We start from the raw sequence: 17,824 nt of genomic DNA, 5'->3' as shown, positions 1-17,824 counted from the left end.
GGGTTCCTGACGCAGTATATTGGCTTTATTATTAATCTATCCACAAATTTGCTAAAGTTTGTCTAAAGTTTCTTTGAAAGGTGTCTTTTATATATGTATACCTAACGATAAAGCAGACGGGCTACCTGATGGAAAGCAGTCACCGTCGCCTATGGACATTTGCAACACCAGAAGAGTCGCTATGGTTTGCCGGCTTTGAAGGAGAACTCTTTTTGCACCCTTCTTGAAGTGTCATGACGCTCGGGGAATACCTCCCTCAGGTGAAAGAAGTAGAACCCAACCTCGAAACTCGTCTTCTGAGGTACAATGTCACTCCTATCTTATACAGGGTGAATCTCCATAAAGTGCACATATTGAAACAGGTAAAATTAAACCGCATTTTGTCGACAAAAAAAATAAAAAAAAAATAAAAAAATTTTTTTTTTGGGTTTTACGACCTTTTGAATTTTTTTTTGGGAATTGTGCACCTGAAGTAAATAAATCGCTATAACTTTTAAACTAAGAGGGTTATCAGGTTCAAACAAAAATAACAATGATTGCCAATGATAGGCCGTACCTATCCATGAAAAAAAAAACAAAAAAAAAATCATCTTCCCAGGAAAAAAATGTCAGATTAGTGCAAAAAAGCTTTTTTTTTAGGTAAAATTTTCAGTAATCATCAATTTCCTCAAAAAATCTGGGCATTTAATTTTTTTATTATTATTTAATGCAATTCTACGTCGTATTAGCTTTCAAACACTAAATAAACCACGCCTCTAAGTCAAGTATAAAGTTTGCTAGGAACGTTTCAAAAAAGACGCAACGCACGTGCGCCCTAATAAAACTGGTATAGTCCGACCCATAATTAGATGTCCAAATTATAACCAAAGGAAACTATCAAAAATATGTTTCAATGGTAAATTCATGGTAGTTTCTTATTTTTGACGATATTAAAGTGATAAAACAGTAATAAAATAAATCTTTAATAATTAACAAAAAACACTAGTTTGTATTAAAAATGTTATTTATTACCAACACCCTTAAGAACTGCCGTTGTTTAAGCGCTCGTAGGAAACTTTATACTTAAGTTAGAGGCATGCTTTTTTAGTGTTTGAAAGCTAATACGACGTAGAATTACATTACAAAATAAAAATAAAATAAAAAGCCTAGATTATTTTGAGGAAATTCACGTTTACTGAAATTTAACCTAAAAAAATTGCTTTCTTCACACTAATCTGACTATTTTTTTCTGGGAAGATAAACTTTTTTGTTTTTTTTTTTCATGGATCAGTACGGCCTATAATTGGCATTCATTGTAATTTTTGTTTGAACATGATAACTCATTTAGTTCAAAAGTTATAGCGATTTATATATTGATATATATTTATTTACTTTAGGTGCACAATTCCAAAAAAAAAACTTCAAAAGGTCGTAAAACCCAAAAAAAAAAAATTATTATTTTTTTTATTTTTTTTGTCGACAAAATGCGGTTTAATTTTACCTGTTTCAATATGTGCACTTTATGGAGATTCACCCTGTATAACAGCAGTATTAAGCGTAATGTGTTCTGGTGAGGTATGGGAAGGGCGGTAGGCTTATACATCAAATACGATAAGTAATAAATATGTCATGCGCTACTTCACATCAGCAACTTAACAGCACGTTAGTTTACTACTTAAATATAATTTAGCATATTGAATTATATGAATACCTCAACATTAAATATAACTTAATGGATATGCAAAACTCCGAAACTAATCGATGTATTGACGCGAAACTTTAAGACAATTTTACATTTCTATTTAAGTGTTTTCCACACTTCTTAACCGATGTTACCACCGAAATAACAAATTTCCTTATACTTAAATATTAATTATAAGGAAAATTTATAACCATGTCGAAGCGTGGTTAGGTTTAGTATGATATAAGATACATAATACATTATTAAGTACTGTCACAGAATAGCTACCGTACACCGCTTTCTAACTCACATGCCTTTTAGTTTTGTTTAGCTGGCAGGGTTGCCACAACCACTTTGACTTAATTTTATAATTATGTTTTATTAAAAATATTTACTCATCTTTAGTGAATCAGAAATAAATATAGTTTAAAAAACACGCTTATCAAATAAAAAGTAGAAAATACTCACGCAAATCAACTAAAAAGTAGAAAATAATTTTCAATCTAGGAATCAATTAAGGAACAGTAAATAGTACTCGTATAATTGTAAAAAAAGCGTAGGGTGCTCCATTTATCAGTTTTCGAAAAGCGCGCTATAATTAACGCCCTATCCAATTTTATTCCACCAAAAATTGAAAAACGACAATGTGTAGCATGAAACAATAATCAAATGTCGATATTTTGTTGGATAATCATTGGATAGATTGTTTATTAATAATGGACGATATCAGATATTGTCAAATTACGATCTAGAGTAAATAAAGATAGATTAAAACAGATAGATAGATTGACATGTATGTACAAAATTTAATACAATAAGTATTAAATGTAAAACCCGTTTTGTAAAATATGCTTTCATATAATCAAAATCCTGTCGAAATTGGACCAGTCGTTTTTGAGAAAATCGCGGACATACAAAATGCATACATACATAGCGGTCGCATACAGAACCTGCTTTTTGAATTCAGTTAAAAATTAAACCAGAATCGCCAACCCTATAACCACGTGCCACCTTAGTTCGGTTCGTCCCACGTCACTGCGGTAAGTGATTTGCATAGTAAAAGTGCCATTACCGCGTCGAAAGAGAAATTCCCCGATTGTTACCACACAATCGGTCTTATTGTAACAATTGTCATGGTGTCCGTGCATGCGTCGTTACGGGTTAATTGAAAAATGTAATGCGAGTATAATCAAAATTGGTGAAGTGTGAGTCGGATCGCCCACTGAGGGTTCCGTACTGATAAATGTCTTTTACGGTCCAATGCTGGATCTTAAAAGACCGAAACATAAGCCTCCCTTAAGCGCCGGTCCAATCCTATGCCTTCTGAATTCGGATTCTGCTATCCTGTTTAGGTCTTCGGTTCACCTGGTTAGGGGCGATCTGAGCTCATTTTGCCTAAATGTGATTCCCACATGAGGACCGCATCATACTAATGATGCAGTTTTAGTTTTTATCAAAATCGGCCTCGTAACTCCTTTCAGCATTTTTCGCTAATCCTCACAGCTTCGGATTTGGCCCTGAAGGCCCGTTTGAAAAATTCACCCTGTATAATAATTGCGGTGTTAAAAAAAAATATTTTTTGTTTTCAATAATTTCAGAGCTATATAGTACGAACCCGACTTAGGTACACTTGACTCGTTTTGTTCGCTTTTAGTAACTTGCAATATTATCATTGAAACTTTAACGCACATTTTAACTATGTAAAAATAGTTCAAAAAAACAGCTGACAGTAAAACACGACTTCTTTTATTATCCTCCTCATCTAATTTTACACACGTTATAACCTAAAATCAAATATTTATCTGTAGATAGACATATAGACATATTATAATTTGCGGGTTCCCCGTACCAATTACAACATGGGTGAAAATACCTTTAATGAATCCTGACTTAAACATTTTATTGCACGACTCATGATGCGAAGCATCAGAGAGTGCTTTACGATCGAAAAAATTTTTTCGGTTCATTTTGGCGGCTATTTTTATTATTATAGCCTTGATAGTTCACGGAATCAAGATATTTTGCATACTATTGTCGAGATAATTTAATGGAGATTAATTCCATACTTTTTAAAAATTGATTTACTGCAATAGAATTGGAAAAAAACACCATAATAGGTCAAAAAAATTTCCTGTCCGTCATGTGTGAAACCTGAAAACACTGTAACTTGTGAAAAAATCCATCATTTGAGTTAATTTTTTTTTTTTTAAATTCTGATCGACGATTGTAGGTCACTGAATGCGAATGATTAATTAATTCAGTGTCGTTTAATTGCAATTAATAAAAAACGAAAACTACAAGACTGTATATCTATAGATATTATGTACATTTATTCCACCAGGGGCGCTTGTGCAGTACCTTCTTCCTACTACAGCTGTTTTTTCGGCAATTAATTTTGAACGACTTAAGTTTTTTTTTTTTTTTTTTTTTATATATATATTTCATAATTAAATGAGCATTATGAGTCGTGCACTTTTGGATTTTCCAAACTTTTTTAGTATTAGCAATATAATTAAATGGTCGTACTTACTTTGAAACTAACTTTCACGTTTATACAGACAAGACGCGGCTTCTCATCTATTAAATGTATAATAAGAATAAAATAAGGCATAAAACAACGATTACTTGTAATGACAGAGAGAGTAAAATCATTAAATTCTAATTATTATTCATTGAATTTGCCGCGTATAATGAAAGTGTGTAATGCACTATTGAGACCTAATTATTTTATAAAACAAATATAAAAGATTTCTATCACTTATCAACTGAGTTAAGGCACTTGTTCTATGTCTGGCTAATTTTAGGCAGCGAATAAATATGTTTCGCTTACTTAAACTAGTTCGTAGCTGGTAGTTACCTCTCTGTGAGAGGCAGAAGTCCCTTCACACGGATCAGCAACAGTTGACCACAGACCAAAGGTTTCAAGTTATTTCTATCAATTTATTCAATTTTACGATGTTCAATTTCATTTTTGTTCGAGGACTTCAGTTATTCAATTAGGTATTTGGAGAAGTTATTAGTTAGCTTTAGTTCAGGAATAGAAGAATCATGTATCGAAATTATTTCTCTAGATTTTGATTTTTATCCTATCGAGCTTGAATCGTCCATGCCTAGCATCACAATGACAGTCTATTCATAACAGTCATGTGAACTGTAACTTTAGTAAAATAACTACATTTGATAAATTTGTATCGCTGACCGCTTATTCGCTGATAGTGTACAAGAGACTTGTTTAATGATTATCGTAAAGATGAATTGCTTCTTGATCTTACGATGTACTAATTTATTTTATCAAACGCAAATCTGTCGGATCTTGATTGAGACTTTATCTGCTGTATGATGGTTGTATGAGAAATAAAGAGTATATTAAGTTTTATTAATTTATAATAGTGCTTTCATTATATATCAAACTGATTTAAAAATATTTAGACTCCTTCTATTAATTAAATTGATAAAACAACGTGGATTTCAATTTGAGAACAGTTTTGCAAAACTTAATACACACGGCGTGTCATTTTGAATAAAATTTATACAATCATTTATTATTCTATCTTAAGTCCTGTACAACACTAAATGTCAATAAATATTAAAATCAAAACAACATAATATTTTAACCGACCAATCAAAGCATTACAAATCAAGTCATAGCAAATAACGTATAAATAATTCCATTAAAAAGACATTATATCAATTAACGAAATCAAAGTAGCTTCACGGATCATCAAAATGACATTTTCTAACACATTTAACGGATAAAGTTCAATTGAATTAACATAACACGATTGAACGCCTCTTGTGGATGTTATCATATTAAATGATAAGTCTATTTATAGATATCCAATAATAGGAAAATATTGTATACTGACAAGTCTTTAATGCCTATAATATTATGTTAAGTACGTAAAAGTTTGAAAAAATAATTCCATTTGAAATTAAACTTATTTTTTTTGTTCCAAAGATTCAAGAAATTTACTTTTGCGTTAAAAGTAATTTAGTGAACCGCATTTTGTGCACCAATTCAATAGTTTACGAGTTGTCTTCCTTTATTTTTGTCTGAGCTCCGATTATATAAAACAACTAGATTTTTGATATCTTTATATGAGGAAAATCCCATCTCGACGAATCCCAAATCGAGTTCCGCTTCGTATCTAGAGCTGACCTTGACGATCCAACGTCACTCTCAATTTCGTAAGTCCCAATGACACCATGAATCAATTGATACTTTTCCAGTGATCAATCAGTTTATTTTAAAGGGGATTCACTAATATGAGTGACAAGACGACCAAATTATTATTTAAAAAAATATCTTAACATTACCGTAATTTTTAACTGTTATGACATGGGTACCTAAAATTCTCAATTTTAAAGTTAATTTTGTCATATATCTTAAAATACATTTTATCTCTTCAAAAGTTTACCATCTATATATAATATTTAATGTCAATTATATAATTTGATACCGATTCGACTAATTGAAAATTAAAAAATATCTTGACGTAGGCGTCCACAACTCCGCACCGCATCAACAACACTCGACCTTATCGAGTCGGCATCACTCTCACTTTCGTCAACCGCTCCAACTACACCGTTAATCAATGGATCAATGTTTTTAGGAGCAACAAGTAGCAATACGTTATTAATGGAGTTTAACCTTGCTTATTCGTAAAGAAATTTTCGTTTTAACTTTACTGTTTATCATTTATGTTTACCATTAAAGAGTAATTTGCTGCACTCATATGTTTATTTACATAATACGAATAAAAGCCAGTTTTGAAAGCTTTTGTCTCTCAGCTTTTATGTGTTTTTACTAGTAAAGCTAATAGAGAAATTCTTAAACGGAATAGAAATCCGTCACCACAAAGTATGTACGTACTGGCCCTGAAACATAAGACCCGGCTTTTATTATTATTGCTTTAAAATGTAAAAGCTTTCGTAGATTCTAAAATTTACTCTATAAGTACTGGATAATTATACTGTTGATTCAGATAGCATCAACCATTCAGTGTTGTCAGTTAACGCTGTTTTTGCTTATCATCCTTGTAATTCTCATTGTTAGAGAGTTGACAATGACCTTCACGTGATTTCTCAAGTTGACTGTCAAGTTAACTACTCGGTTAATACGAAAAACAGGTAATAGAATAGAAAATGGTAGATTATCTTCAATGATAAGTCATCTGTATAATAATACTACTTTTTAGTTCTTTTCAACTTGTTAAGGCCCAGCCACAGTTTGAGAAATAATAGCAAATAAGTAATGAAGATGATAATAATAAAGTTTTTAAATAATAAAATATCTTTATAAGAAATATATGTACTATGTAAATCTTAGATTATTGCATTACAAATTGAAGTGAGTATTTATGAACGTAAAACGACTTACGACTAACATATATAAGCCAGTAAAGTAAAAATAAAACTCTACAATTCAAACATAATAAATTCCTACGAATTTATTTTACAACGTTGAAACATTTCTGGAAATTCACAAACGGAATATTAGAGTACGAAACAAACCGCCAAGAAGATATTAAGCATTCCAGGTTACGTGCATTAGATTCTTAGATATTCCAACTTAAATATGAGATGTTGAAAACCAAAACTTGTTTGGCAAAATTTGTAGTCTGACCCGATGTGGACGTAGGCATATGGTTCAATATTCATAGCTTTACTTTGAACTTGAGCGGCGTGTAACGACTAGCTAATAAAGCGATGAAACACACAAGATAAGTGTCACTGTTACCTGGAATAGTCATACAAATTGAGGTGAGTACATCAATCCATTTCTCTTACTTATTCATCATCGTAATCTATTAATAGATTGCTTATGTATATTTCAAGTAACGCTGGTTATAAATCCTTTAAGTGTTTCGTTAACATGAGCATACCCCACAAGGCAGCCCTGCCTTTGAAGTAGATGTTTGAGATACTTTATTTGCCAAAATGTTACCTACTTTCGATTATATACGAAAATGTCAATCCATAAATAATGAATTTCAAATGAAGTTTAATGCATCGAAATACAAAGGTCGCAGAATTAAATTAACCAGAGATGATGAATTTCTTGGCCCTTGTAAAGTTGCAACGATGGAGTGCAATACGAGTCTCTAATTTGGAAGCCACTTTCTATCTCCAGCGATACAATCTAGCTCCTCTCTAGTGGTAGCACAAGCCTGTATCATTGAATATTAAAGTGGCGAACGTGGCGGCACTTGTAGCTGCGTATACGAATAACGAGTACCTACTACCTTGTCATAAATCGTAAAATTAATTTCGGTCCAAATACGTTTGTAGTGAGGACATTCGGAGCACGTAGCTCAGTGCGCTCTGATTCCTTTTTTATTATACCTCTAAATATAAAGCAGATGTTGCGGCCGACGCTGCAATATTTTATTTTTAATGCCTCCGCATTCGCGGAAGTGTCTCGAAATTTCAAAAACTTAAATTCATGAACAGGTGAACGTGTGTTGAACTTTGTGCTCTATTTTAGAAAGCAAAGAGGAAAATAAGGATAGTAATGATAAACGTTTTTTAGTTAAAATGACAGAAAGTAATTTAATTGCAAACAAATAATTTCACAGATCCACAGCGACGACATATTGATCTTTTCAAGTATCTTAGTAGCGATTCTTAAAGTTCTTAATATTTGCAAAATTTATATTTGCGGGATTTGTTTCAATAAATCTAACATAAATAATTTGGATTTACTGAAAAACCAAATTCAAAGATACATTAACTCAAACCATTTTCTCATTTGACTTTACGTAAAACATCCGTGTTAAAATTAAACCTGTGCCAAAATGGGTGTATTCCCTTAAAAGAGGCCAAAGGGCCGACATTCCATGTAATATATCCTTTGAAGTATCTTATCTACAAAGGTTGGGCGTACCACAGGGCAACGCTTTGGGTGCCCTTTTCAAAAATGTCGCCAACTGAACAAATTTGAGGCTTGTTTTCGTGTTCGGAAATTCAAATTTGTCCCTTGGCTAATAAATCAACCCCTGAAATCTGCGTGAAAAAAGATTATTAAATAAATTGGTAATTCTGTTGGTATATTTTTAGATTTTCTATGAAATCGGCAAAATAACAAACCTAGAACTTTTAAATTGTAAAATGAAAGTTATGGATATTTCAAATTTGTAAAATAATTGACGGTTAAAATGTAAATACGATTAAGTAAAATTCATTTTCATTCAAAAAACTACAACGAAACGTGTCAATTGGTACCTCCTCAACATATTTCCTAGAGCATTTGATTATAACGTAGATAAGTTAAAGTATATTAGAATAGCTAGCAAAATTACAATAAAGGAGTCTAGCTAACTAGCTAGGACACTTCACAAATAGAGTGGCATTATCTATCTCTGGGCGAGCACGGTCGGAGTAAAAAAAACACATCACTCCAACAATAGCAGCGCTTCGTGTTGAAGGGTGTTCAGTGAAGGTCCTTGTGACGTCAGCCGCGTCGGAAGCGTCATTTCACAATGGCGTATTAGATGCATGGAGAAAGTGTTCAAGTTAAAGGAGACGGCGAGAAAAGAAAGTTTATTATCATCTGTTTATGATCATTTTTGTTACTTGTCAATGTATGTGTAGAAAGAAAAAGCTTAAAAGCTTTTAAGAGCTGTAAAAGAATGTTAAGCTCAGATATCGATAGACAGTAGAGCACGCGAGCATTTATTGCTATATTTTCAAATGAACATTCAACGCAAAAATATTTTTCTTTACTGAATTTTTCGATGTTATACGTTGTTGATATGTTGACGACACGTATTTAATACTGTCTATTTATAGTCAATTTCTTTTATAACTTTTAGCACTGTTATAGTCAGTGTAACATTTTAGAACGAATATCTAAATAGACCTATTTTTTATCTATAAATAATTTGAAGGCTCATATTTTATGACTTGGACCTTTAATAGAAAGTAACGGAGAGGTCCACGTCGTACTGTCAGCCCCTCAAAGACGAAGGTACTTATCTTTGACGCGCATTGTCTATTCAGAAGCGGTATTTATATCATCTTTATATAACACACTATTTCGTGTTCTACTGTAATAGTTATTTATGTCATTTGTCGACCTACATGACACTGTTATCAACTTGTCACTATCATTATATCACCCTGTTCTCTGCTAAATGAAGGTACCATATTCGAATTCTAAATCAAATATATCTAAGAGATGAATTCAATATCCTAAATTTGAAGATCATCATAACATATTTATTTTGTGTATTTCTGTCATCCGCAATGTTCGTTTTGACTATTTATTATTATTTTATAAAACTAACCAACTAAGAAAAGAATATCACTAACCTGTCATCCTGCAAATTCTTCAGTTCGCTCAGCTCCAACTCCCGCCTCAGGGAGGAGACCTCGCAAAGCAGCATGTCCCGCTCCGCGGACACCTTCTCCAGTTCCGCCCGCAACCGGACCACCTCGTTCGTAAGATCCATCGTCGCCATCACAACGGCTATCGATATCCGCTACCACAACACATCACTTCACGTGTAACCGAAACGCGCGGACCAATCACGTTCACGCATTTTAAACTTCGAATCTACACACACGCGCACAGCTATCCGATAGGGACGGGAATTCCTTTATTCACTGTCGGGAGTCGATAGCGCTCAGGCTACATGGTAGGCATCTGAAACAATAAATCATTCTGTTACGGACGGACTAAAGAGTAGCGTAGTCGGTATAGGAATTCGGAATATTTTCATAAAGTAGGAGCCGAGTTGCTGCATGAGAGCTATGTTAATACGGAGGCATAAATAACAGAAATTGTTCCGTTTATTGCCTGTTGTCTGCAAATAGTGTAGTTCGGCTCTTCGTAGTTTTTGTGAATAGGGCATGGGGTAATGTTTCATTATTATTATTAATCAACCTATTGTTGTTTACGACGTAGAAATCTTTAATCTAGGCTGAAGAGTAAGTTAGCACGCCTCGTGTTAATGTCGTCTTTGAGCAGGTTCTCGAAACTTGGCACAGTTTGACAGTGTTGTTATAAGGCAGAAATATTGGACAGTGCCTGCAAAGTCAAATAATAACGGCTTCTCCCATCTTCATATGGTCAGGTAGGTATTTTAAGTTTTCCTTCTGAATTCAATCAACTGAGAATAATTACTTCAATTGTAATACAGAACTTTAGAGCAATTTTGAATTCAAACGAAAATCTCTAGTATGACCACTTGATATTCACATTTCGTCCATCATTCTTCGCCACTATCATTTAAATTTAATAATGGCCGACCTAAATCCGCTTGACCTCTTGTGCTAAATAAGAACATACAACTGCCTAATGGATTACTAGAGTTTTGTGCGGTTTTCGTGATATTTAGTGTCCATTATACGTAGAATGTAAGTAAAGGAATGCTTTTAGGCAAAATTAAAAGTATGAAGTACTTACTTGTATAAATTTTTGTCTTTGAGTTGTATGTAGGGTTAATATGTCTCTGACGCTCATATGTTTTACTAATTACGTAATTAGGCTAAGTATCACTAAAACGAGTACTTTAATGATGATTCTTTGTGACTCCACCGCCCCAACTAGTTACTTGTGATGTGTAGGTACTAGGTACAGTGTTCTAGTTTAATAATATAATGTAGAAAACTTCTTTATATGCCGCGTTATATTCAGGAATGGGATTGATTGTGACATTGAATGTAAGTCTAAGTCTTGTTCTATTTTAATGTTATATTCTGTTGGGTTCAAGCTTGAAGGGTATAGCTAAACAATTACATTTACAAAAGGCATTTTATCTTACTCTCCTGAGGTAGGAAAGCACCAAATACCCGACCTTGGGTAGAACTAGAACTCCTATCTCATTTAGGGTTAAACTATTGGGTGCACTTAATGCTCGTTTCCTATTATAATATCGTAAAAAAATAGATGACATAAATCAATAATCTGTTTTCTGTATAAAAACATGTTATTTTAGGTTATTTAAAGTCTAAAGGTTGTCGCAAAGCAGCCGCAATAATTAACCACTCCGGCTCCCATTGTTTTGCATTACACGATTAATATCAAAGATAACTGACACGGAAGCTGGTGCCTCGTGAATGAATAATAAGGACTGTCATTTTACAAAGTCTAACGAAACGGAAATCTCACGTTTTTACATTTATTTTTATGATTAGGTACGATTTTCATGTAGTGTTTTGTGTTTTTGAGGTACAGAATATAGTTTTAATCCTCAGCGGTAGCGTCACATCCGTGGTCCACCTCAGGGGTGCCGGGAATCTTATCTTATCTGGAGTTGATTACAGATGTCAATGAGCGGCAGTAGCCACTTACCATCAGGTGGACTGCATGCTCGTCTACTACTCCTATATTATAAAAAAAATGCTTATTATGACGATGTTGAATTAAATGGTTTTCCTTGCATTGAAATATAATTACGTGTCTTCCTAAGTGATAAAATAATCTTGAATCTACAACGACTTATAGTTACAGCTCTAGATTCGTAGATATCGTCTTCAAGACTACTATGTAAACCATGTGTGGTACAAACATATTGTACATTGTATAATTATGTCTAAAAAGTAAATACTTAAGTAACTTGGTACTCAAATACTTAAGTAGTATACTTAGTTAAAACTTACAGGATACATTTTGTATTGCTGTTAAACAAACGCAATACTTACTGCAAGCTAATAAATCAGTTACAAAACCAACTGCAATACTAAACTAATTTTGGTTCAGTTTCCTGAAGTCTCACCTTGATCATTAGAAGAACTAACGAACGACTATCCGTTAATTTAGTCGATAATGAAGAGACCATCATGCTTATTTAAGATAATAGTTTAATAATAGACGTGTAATTAAATAGCTCTTTGAAATGTAGTATTTCATAGAATTTCGCTTCGTGTGCGAGGTCAGTAAAATGTTCTTTGTGATAATGTCCCCTTCAGACTGCTACAATTAGTAGTGACGCATTGCTGTATGCAGAATTACAAGTCGGTTCGTATACGACCTTATGTTCGAGTGCTATCATATTTATATATAGGTTTAGGTTAGGTGAGGTTAGGTTAGGATTGTATTAAAAAAAAAACGTAATATTCTACCTCTATCTCGGGTTCTACCTGAGGTCAATCAAAGGTACGTCGCCACTCCTAAGACTAAGAAAGGCGTTTCATATATAAGTGTGGCATTCACATTCTTTCATCGAAACACAGGCAATGCTTCACATTAGAAATAGGTGCGGCAATGTGGCACTTAGTGCCGCAGTCGAACTATATTCTACCACCTATTATACTGCATTCTCGTTTGTTACTTCATCATCAACCCATCACTGTTCCACTGCTGGGCACGGGTCTCCTCTCAGAATGAGAAGGATTAGGCCATAGTCCACCGCGCTGGCCAAGTGCGTGTTGGTAGACAAGACATACTTTTGCGATTTTTTTTTTAATTTTTATAAATCTCTCGAGTGTGCAGGTTTTCTCAGGATTTTTTCCTTCACCGTTTAAGCAAGTGATAATGAATTTATAATACGCACATAACTTTGAAAAATCAGAGGTGCGTGCCTGGAATTTGAACCTCGCACACCTCGATCGAGAGGCCGAGTTTCTTACCCACTAGGCTATCACTGCTATTAATTTACTTAAAAAATGCAAACTATTTAAAATTTAAATAAATACAACTAGTATTGTGCACGACGGGTAAATAATTAAGTAATTCTCAAGTAAAAATTACAACAAATATACAAATCAAAACATCATTCTTAAAAGCAATCACACGCCAATATTTCGAGAATGTCATACCAACTTCTAACTCAAATAAAACCCATCGCACTCCTTTATAAACACAAAATGTTTCCCTTATTTGCTATTATCCTTCATGTTTACATTCCGCATATGACTGATTCCCGGTAATAAAACCTACGTCACGCGAAAACCGAACAGCCACTCGTATTTATTATATTGAAATAATTGGAAAAGGGTATGTTATTATGTTAAGGTTGTTTTTCTATAAATAGGGAACATCCGTGCTTGGACAGGGGTAGAAAAGTATGTTGAGATTTTTAAGGGGTGATTTTGTTTTAATGATATTATATAAAAGTAACTAGGCTCGCTAGTAAGCTGTAAGTGGCTAGTGGCGCACATGGATATCTGTAATCAACCCGAGATACGAGTCCTATCTGAGGTCAGCCACATACGCGTTGTAACTCTTGAGGGCTGGATTCTTCATAAATCATTCTAACTTAGTCCACAGTGATAGCTAACCAAGCTGCCTTTTTTCAACCACCCATAAAGCCTTCGAATTATTAATTATTATCTATGCCTTCAGAAACACGGCAATGAGTTTAAAATGTAACGATTTCGATCAACGTCATATTTGTAATTCATTCGTACACATATTATAACAACAATGCGCTCAGTAAGCGTACAGATAGAAAATACACAAAGTTTCTAAAACATTACATTTGCAAAGCAAGATACTCAAGAACCCTTATCCCGCACTATACAGTTACTAAATTAACTAAAAGAGGCACGTAACCCCATACGGGGGAGTTCCTATTATTTTTCCTGGGCGCTGATAATTTACCCTTCGAATGAGGGTTGTAAAGTCAACGGTGTACAAGTGAGTACTAAAAACTAATTGCTCGGAATTGTAAGTTTTATTGTACAGCGCCATCTATCGTCAAACTGTGAAAAGATGCAGTTATTTTTTGATAAATTGAACTTACATTTTTCATTTCAGAATATCTACTAAATCAGGTTAGTTTCCAGTACTAATACTGGAAACTATCTATCCTAAGATAGTGATAGAACAAAAATGAAACTTTTTATGGTGGTGTAACTTTAGTAACTTTAGTTAATTTTGGTTTTAGTGCAATTTTCCTTGCCATTATATCATCATAGTGTTATACTAACACTGCTTTTATCTATAAGCAAATTATATCATATATTTTAATTCAATATTCATGTCATTGCCAAACAAGGCAATAAAAATATCAAATGCAGTTTCCCATACATACATACATATGTATTTTGCAAGTCGCTACATAATTTGAATCATCTGCATACCTCTTAGAATTAGCAAGGTATGACATAAGACATCAAGTTTATTCGAAGATCAGATAATCAGTAAAGAAGAAATGTACTTAAGTGGCAAACATCATTACGAAGTACATATCACACTTTGAACAGTTGGGACTAGATCTCCACTCGTGGGCTTATAGGAGATTTATAGATGGGGGGAATTCTTCCAATATGATATAATGGGAAGAATCGACAAATAAAACTTAAATGTTTCTGACTTCTGTTTAAGTTAAAGTATAGTCCGCGCCAAACGCTGTCTGCTCTGATGTTGTTGCGAGCAGGTGTAGTAGTCATACAATTGACTATGGCGACGCGATTCATTTCTATATTTATAACGGACTAGTAGTGTTACGCGGACTATACCTATACAGGGTGAATCTCCATAAAGTGCACATATTGAAACAGGTAAAATTAAACCGCATTTTGTCGACAAAAAAAATATAAAAGAAATTAAAAAAAAAAAATATTTATTTTATTTTTTTTGTCGACAAAATGCAGTTTAATTTTACCTGTTTCAATATGTGCACTTTATGGAGATTCACCCTGTATACTAGTGAAGAATATGGGGTACCTATATTATCGCGGATATAACGTTTATAGGGAAAAATATTTTTGTTTTACTAAGTTAAGTATAATAGACAAAGTCGAACTTCAAACCTAGTATTTAAAAAAAATTTGGGCAATATTGTTTTTTGGCTATTAGTTCACAATTCGTTACGTATATTTTATATGCAGATTAATGTTATTCGTTTATTAATATTTAATTAGTTTTAAATTAATATTTATATCCAGTTAACACAAATTTATTAAGCATTACTCGTGATTAAATAAATTAATTCAATGACGTTTATTATTGTTTAAAGTAATTTGAGTTGTAATCAAAATAACGTTGCCACGGTATACCTAATACCAGTTCAGTATAAGGTAGGTATATCAGTTTGTCCCTGTAGTTTCGGGAGTAGAATAGGACTACGGTATCTCCTGCCTGTCGTAAGAGGCGACTAAAAGGGGGCTTTCGGGGTTGCGGGTGGCAAGAGTGGGAACTCGAGCCGCCTCGAGGGTACCTTTTGAAGGTTTCCCCCTCGTAAAAAAAAAGAAAAAAAAATGGTATATCAGTTTAGTAAGCAAAACATATATTATATTGCTATTATAAAATAATGTTATGAATAGCTTCTAATTAACATACATTATATATATTTTATTGTATGTTTTTTTTTAAAATACATTTATCAACTTAGACGTGAGAAAAGACCAAAAAATATAATACATAATATCATTGTTGTCATAACTATATTACATCAGCTATCAGTAGCGCCATCTAGGTAAGATCTATGTAATCGTTAACACATGCTCGCGCGCGCTCAATACTCACTATGCGTTGATCTAGTTACATAAATACATCGATAGATGTCGCTACTAGGCGCTTACGCACGTTTAATTCGATCAAGATAAATGACGTTAGAAAACTATGTGTCGATCAATAATAAATAATATATAAATATATCATACATAATAAAACATTTAAAGTTTGTTAATATTATTTTATTCAGATATACTGAATGCGAATTGAATTTTTAATTTCAAATAATTTTATTAAGAAGTACGATATTACATTATAGGTGAGTACCTATAATGTAATATCGTACTAAAACCATCATAAAATTTCGCTATGATTATAATATAAATAGATAACTAGATATAATCCTAGATAACCCGTTGTTCTATTTAACTTTGAAAAAATATTACGCAGTTAATAGGAATCGTACTCATAATATCATATCAGAATAAAATACTAACTTTATAAAAACTTTTTAAATAATAGATATATAAGCTTATATAACTGAATATCTTCGTATTCATTTTTAGTTAAACTATATTTTTATAAGAAATAATATCTCTAAATCTAAAATAAGTAAATCTTTCCTCAGGAATGTGCATAAAAGCACAGATTAGTAAATAGTTACTACGTAAATAAGGCTACAAACGTATTAGTACAAAAATATTAGGCAGGTCATATAAATATACTTGAATCAGCATTAAATTCGTGAATTTTCAAAAAAAAAAGGAAAGTTTTTAAAAGACGATTAAAACGTAATGCAAGGTGGAAGGAAGGATTTATTGAATCCTTAAGCGATAATACACTAATGACTCCATTACTTACGTCAGAAGGCGTTGCACATGTTATTACTCTACATTATCTCTTTATTGATGCTGCTGTGTGGTTTTTCCACTTAACATTTTTTTTTTTTTTATATATTATAGGAGTAGCAGACGAGCATGCAGTCCACCTTATGGTAAGTGGCTACGCCCATGGACATCTGTAATCAACCCCAGATAGGATTAGATATTCCTACCTGAGGTCAGCCACAGATGCGCTGCTACCCCTGAGGACTAAGCTGGAACGCCTCGGAAAAGTCTGTCTCCCTTACCACACCCTTCAAACCGGAACACAGCAGCGCCTAACACTGCTGTTATTAGGTAGAAATAGGTGTGGCGGTGGTGCCGCCGGAGTCGAACCACAAAGGGTTCTACCACCTTCAATATTTATATAAAAGAATCAGGAAACAACATTCTACTTGTGGATCTTATATAGGTACAACTATCAATATAGCACTTAAAAAATAATAATAAGTACTTTTACGTGGTCCTTATTTGAAAATAAATGTCCGTGATATAATTTTGCTAAAATTTGTTCTTCAAGAGTTAACATCAATGGTGTCATTCGAGTAAGCGTCTACCGTAACCGTCATGGAATTTTCTTATATTATTAAAAAACGGACAGTTTCTCCTAACATGGTAAAAAGATAGGACTCTTAAAATTACCAATGAAATACAATTAAACTAACTGAGGTACATTAATATCATCCATGCTAACCAATTTAACAACGTTCCAACTTAGTCTTCAGAGGTAGTAACGCATCTGTGGCCGACTTGAGAAACTCTTATCTTATCTGGGGTTGATTACGGATGCCCATGTGCGGTAGAAGCCATTAATCTTCAAATGGACTGCATGTTCGTTTCTACTTTCAACTGCTATATTACACACAATCCCACTATTGCGACACGCACAGAGGATAAACAAAAGTATATGAGCGCATAAAAACGAACTGCCCGCCCGTT

The 17,824-nt window shown here is 33.2% G+C and overlaps 1 protein-coding gene across 2 annotated transcripts in view; it reads right to left on the bottom strand.

The window, feature by feature from the left end:
• siz (Brefeldin-resistant Arf-GEF family protein schizo) overlaps positions 1 to 17,824 on the bottom strand; it is a 219,023-nt gene that overhangs the window by 110,572 nt on the left and 90,627 nt on the right. For both annotated transcript variants that reach the window (XM_073090015.1, XM_073090014.1), the window contains one exon: positions 9,974 to 10,307. In XM_073090015.1, the coding sequence (XP_072946116.1) occupies positions 9,974 to 10,122 (149 nt within the window). In that variant the 5' untranslated portion in view covers positions 10,123 to 10,307. The remainder of the gene's footprint in view (positions 1 to 9,973; positions 10,308 to 17,824) is intronic.

Source organism: Epargyreus clarus, unplaced genomic scaffold (genome assembly GCF_041222505.1).
Source record: "Epargyreus clarus isolate Ecla_fem2 unplaced genomic scaffold, WU_Ecla_fem_2.2 ptg000031l, whole genome shotgun sequence".
Classification (NCBI taxonomy): domain Eukaryota; kingdom Metazoa; phylum Arthropoda; class Insecta; order Lepidoptera; family Hesperiidae; genus Epargyreus; species Epargyreus clarus.
Note: the sequence above shows the minus strand (reverse complement) of the source record. Positions and strands in the feature narration are given on the sequence as shown.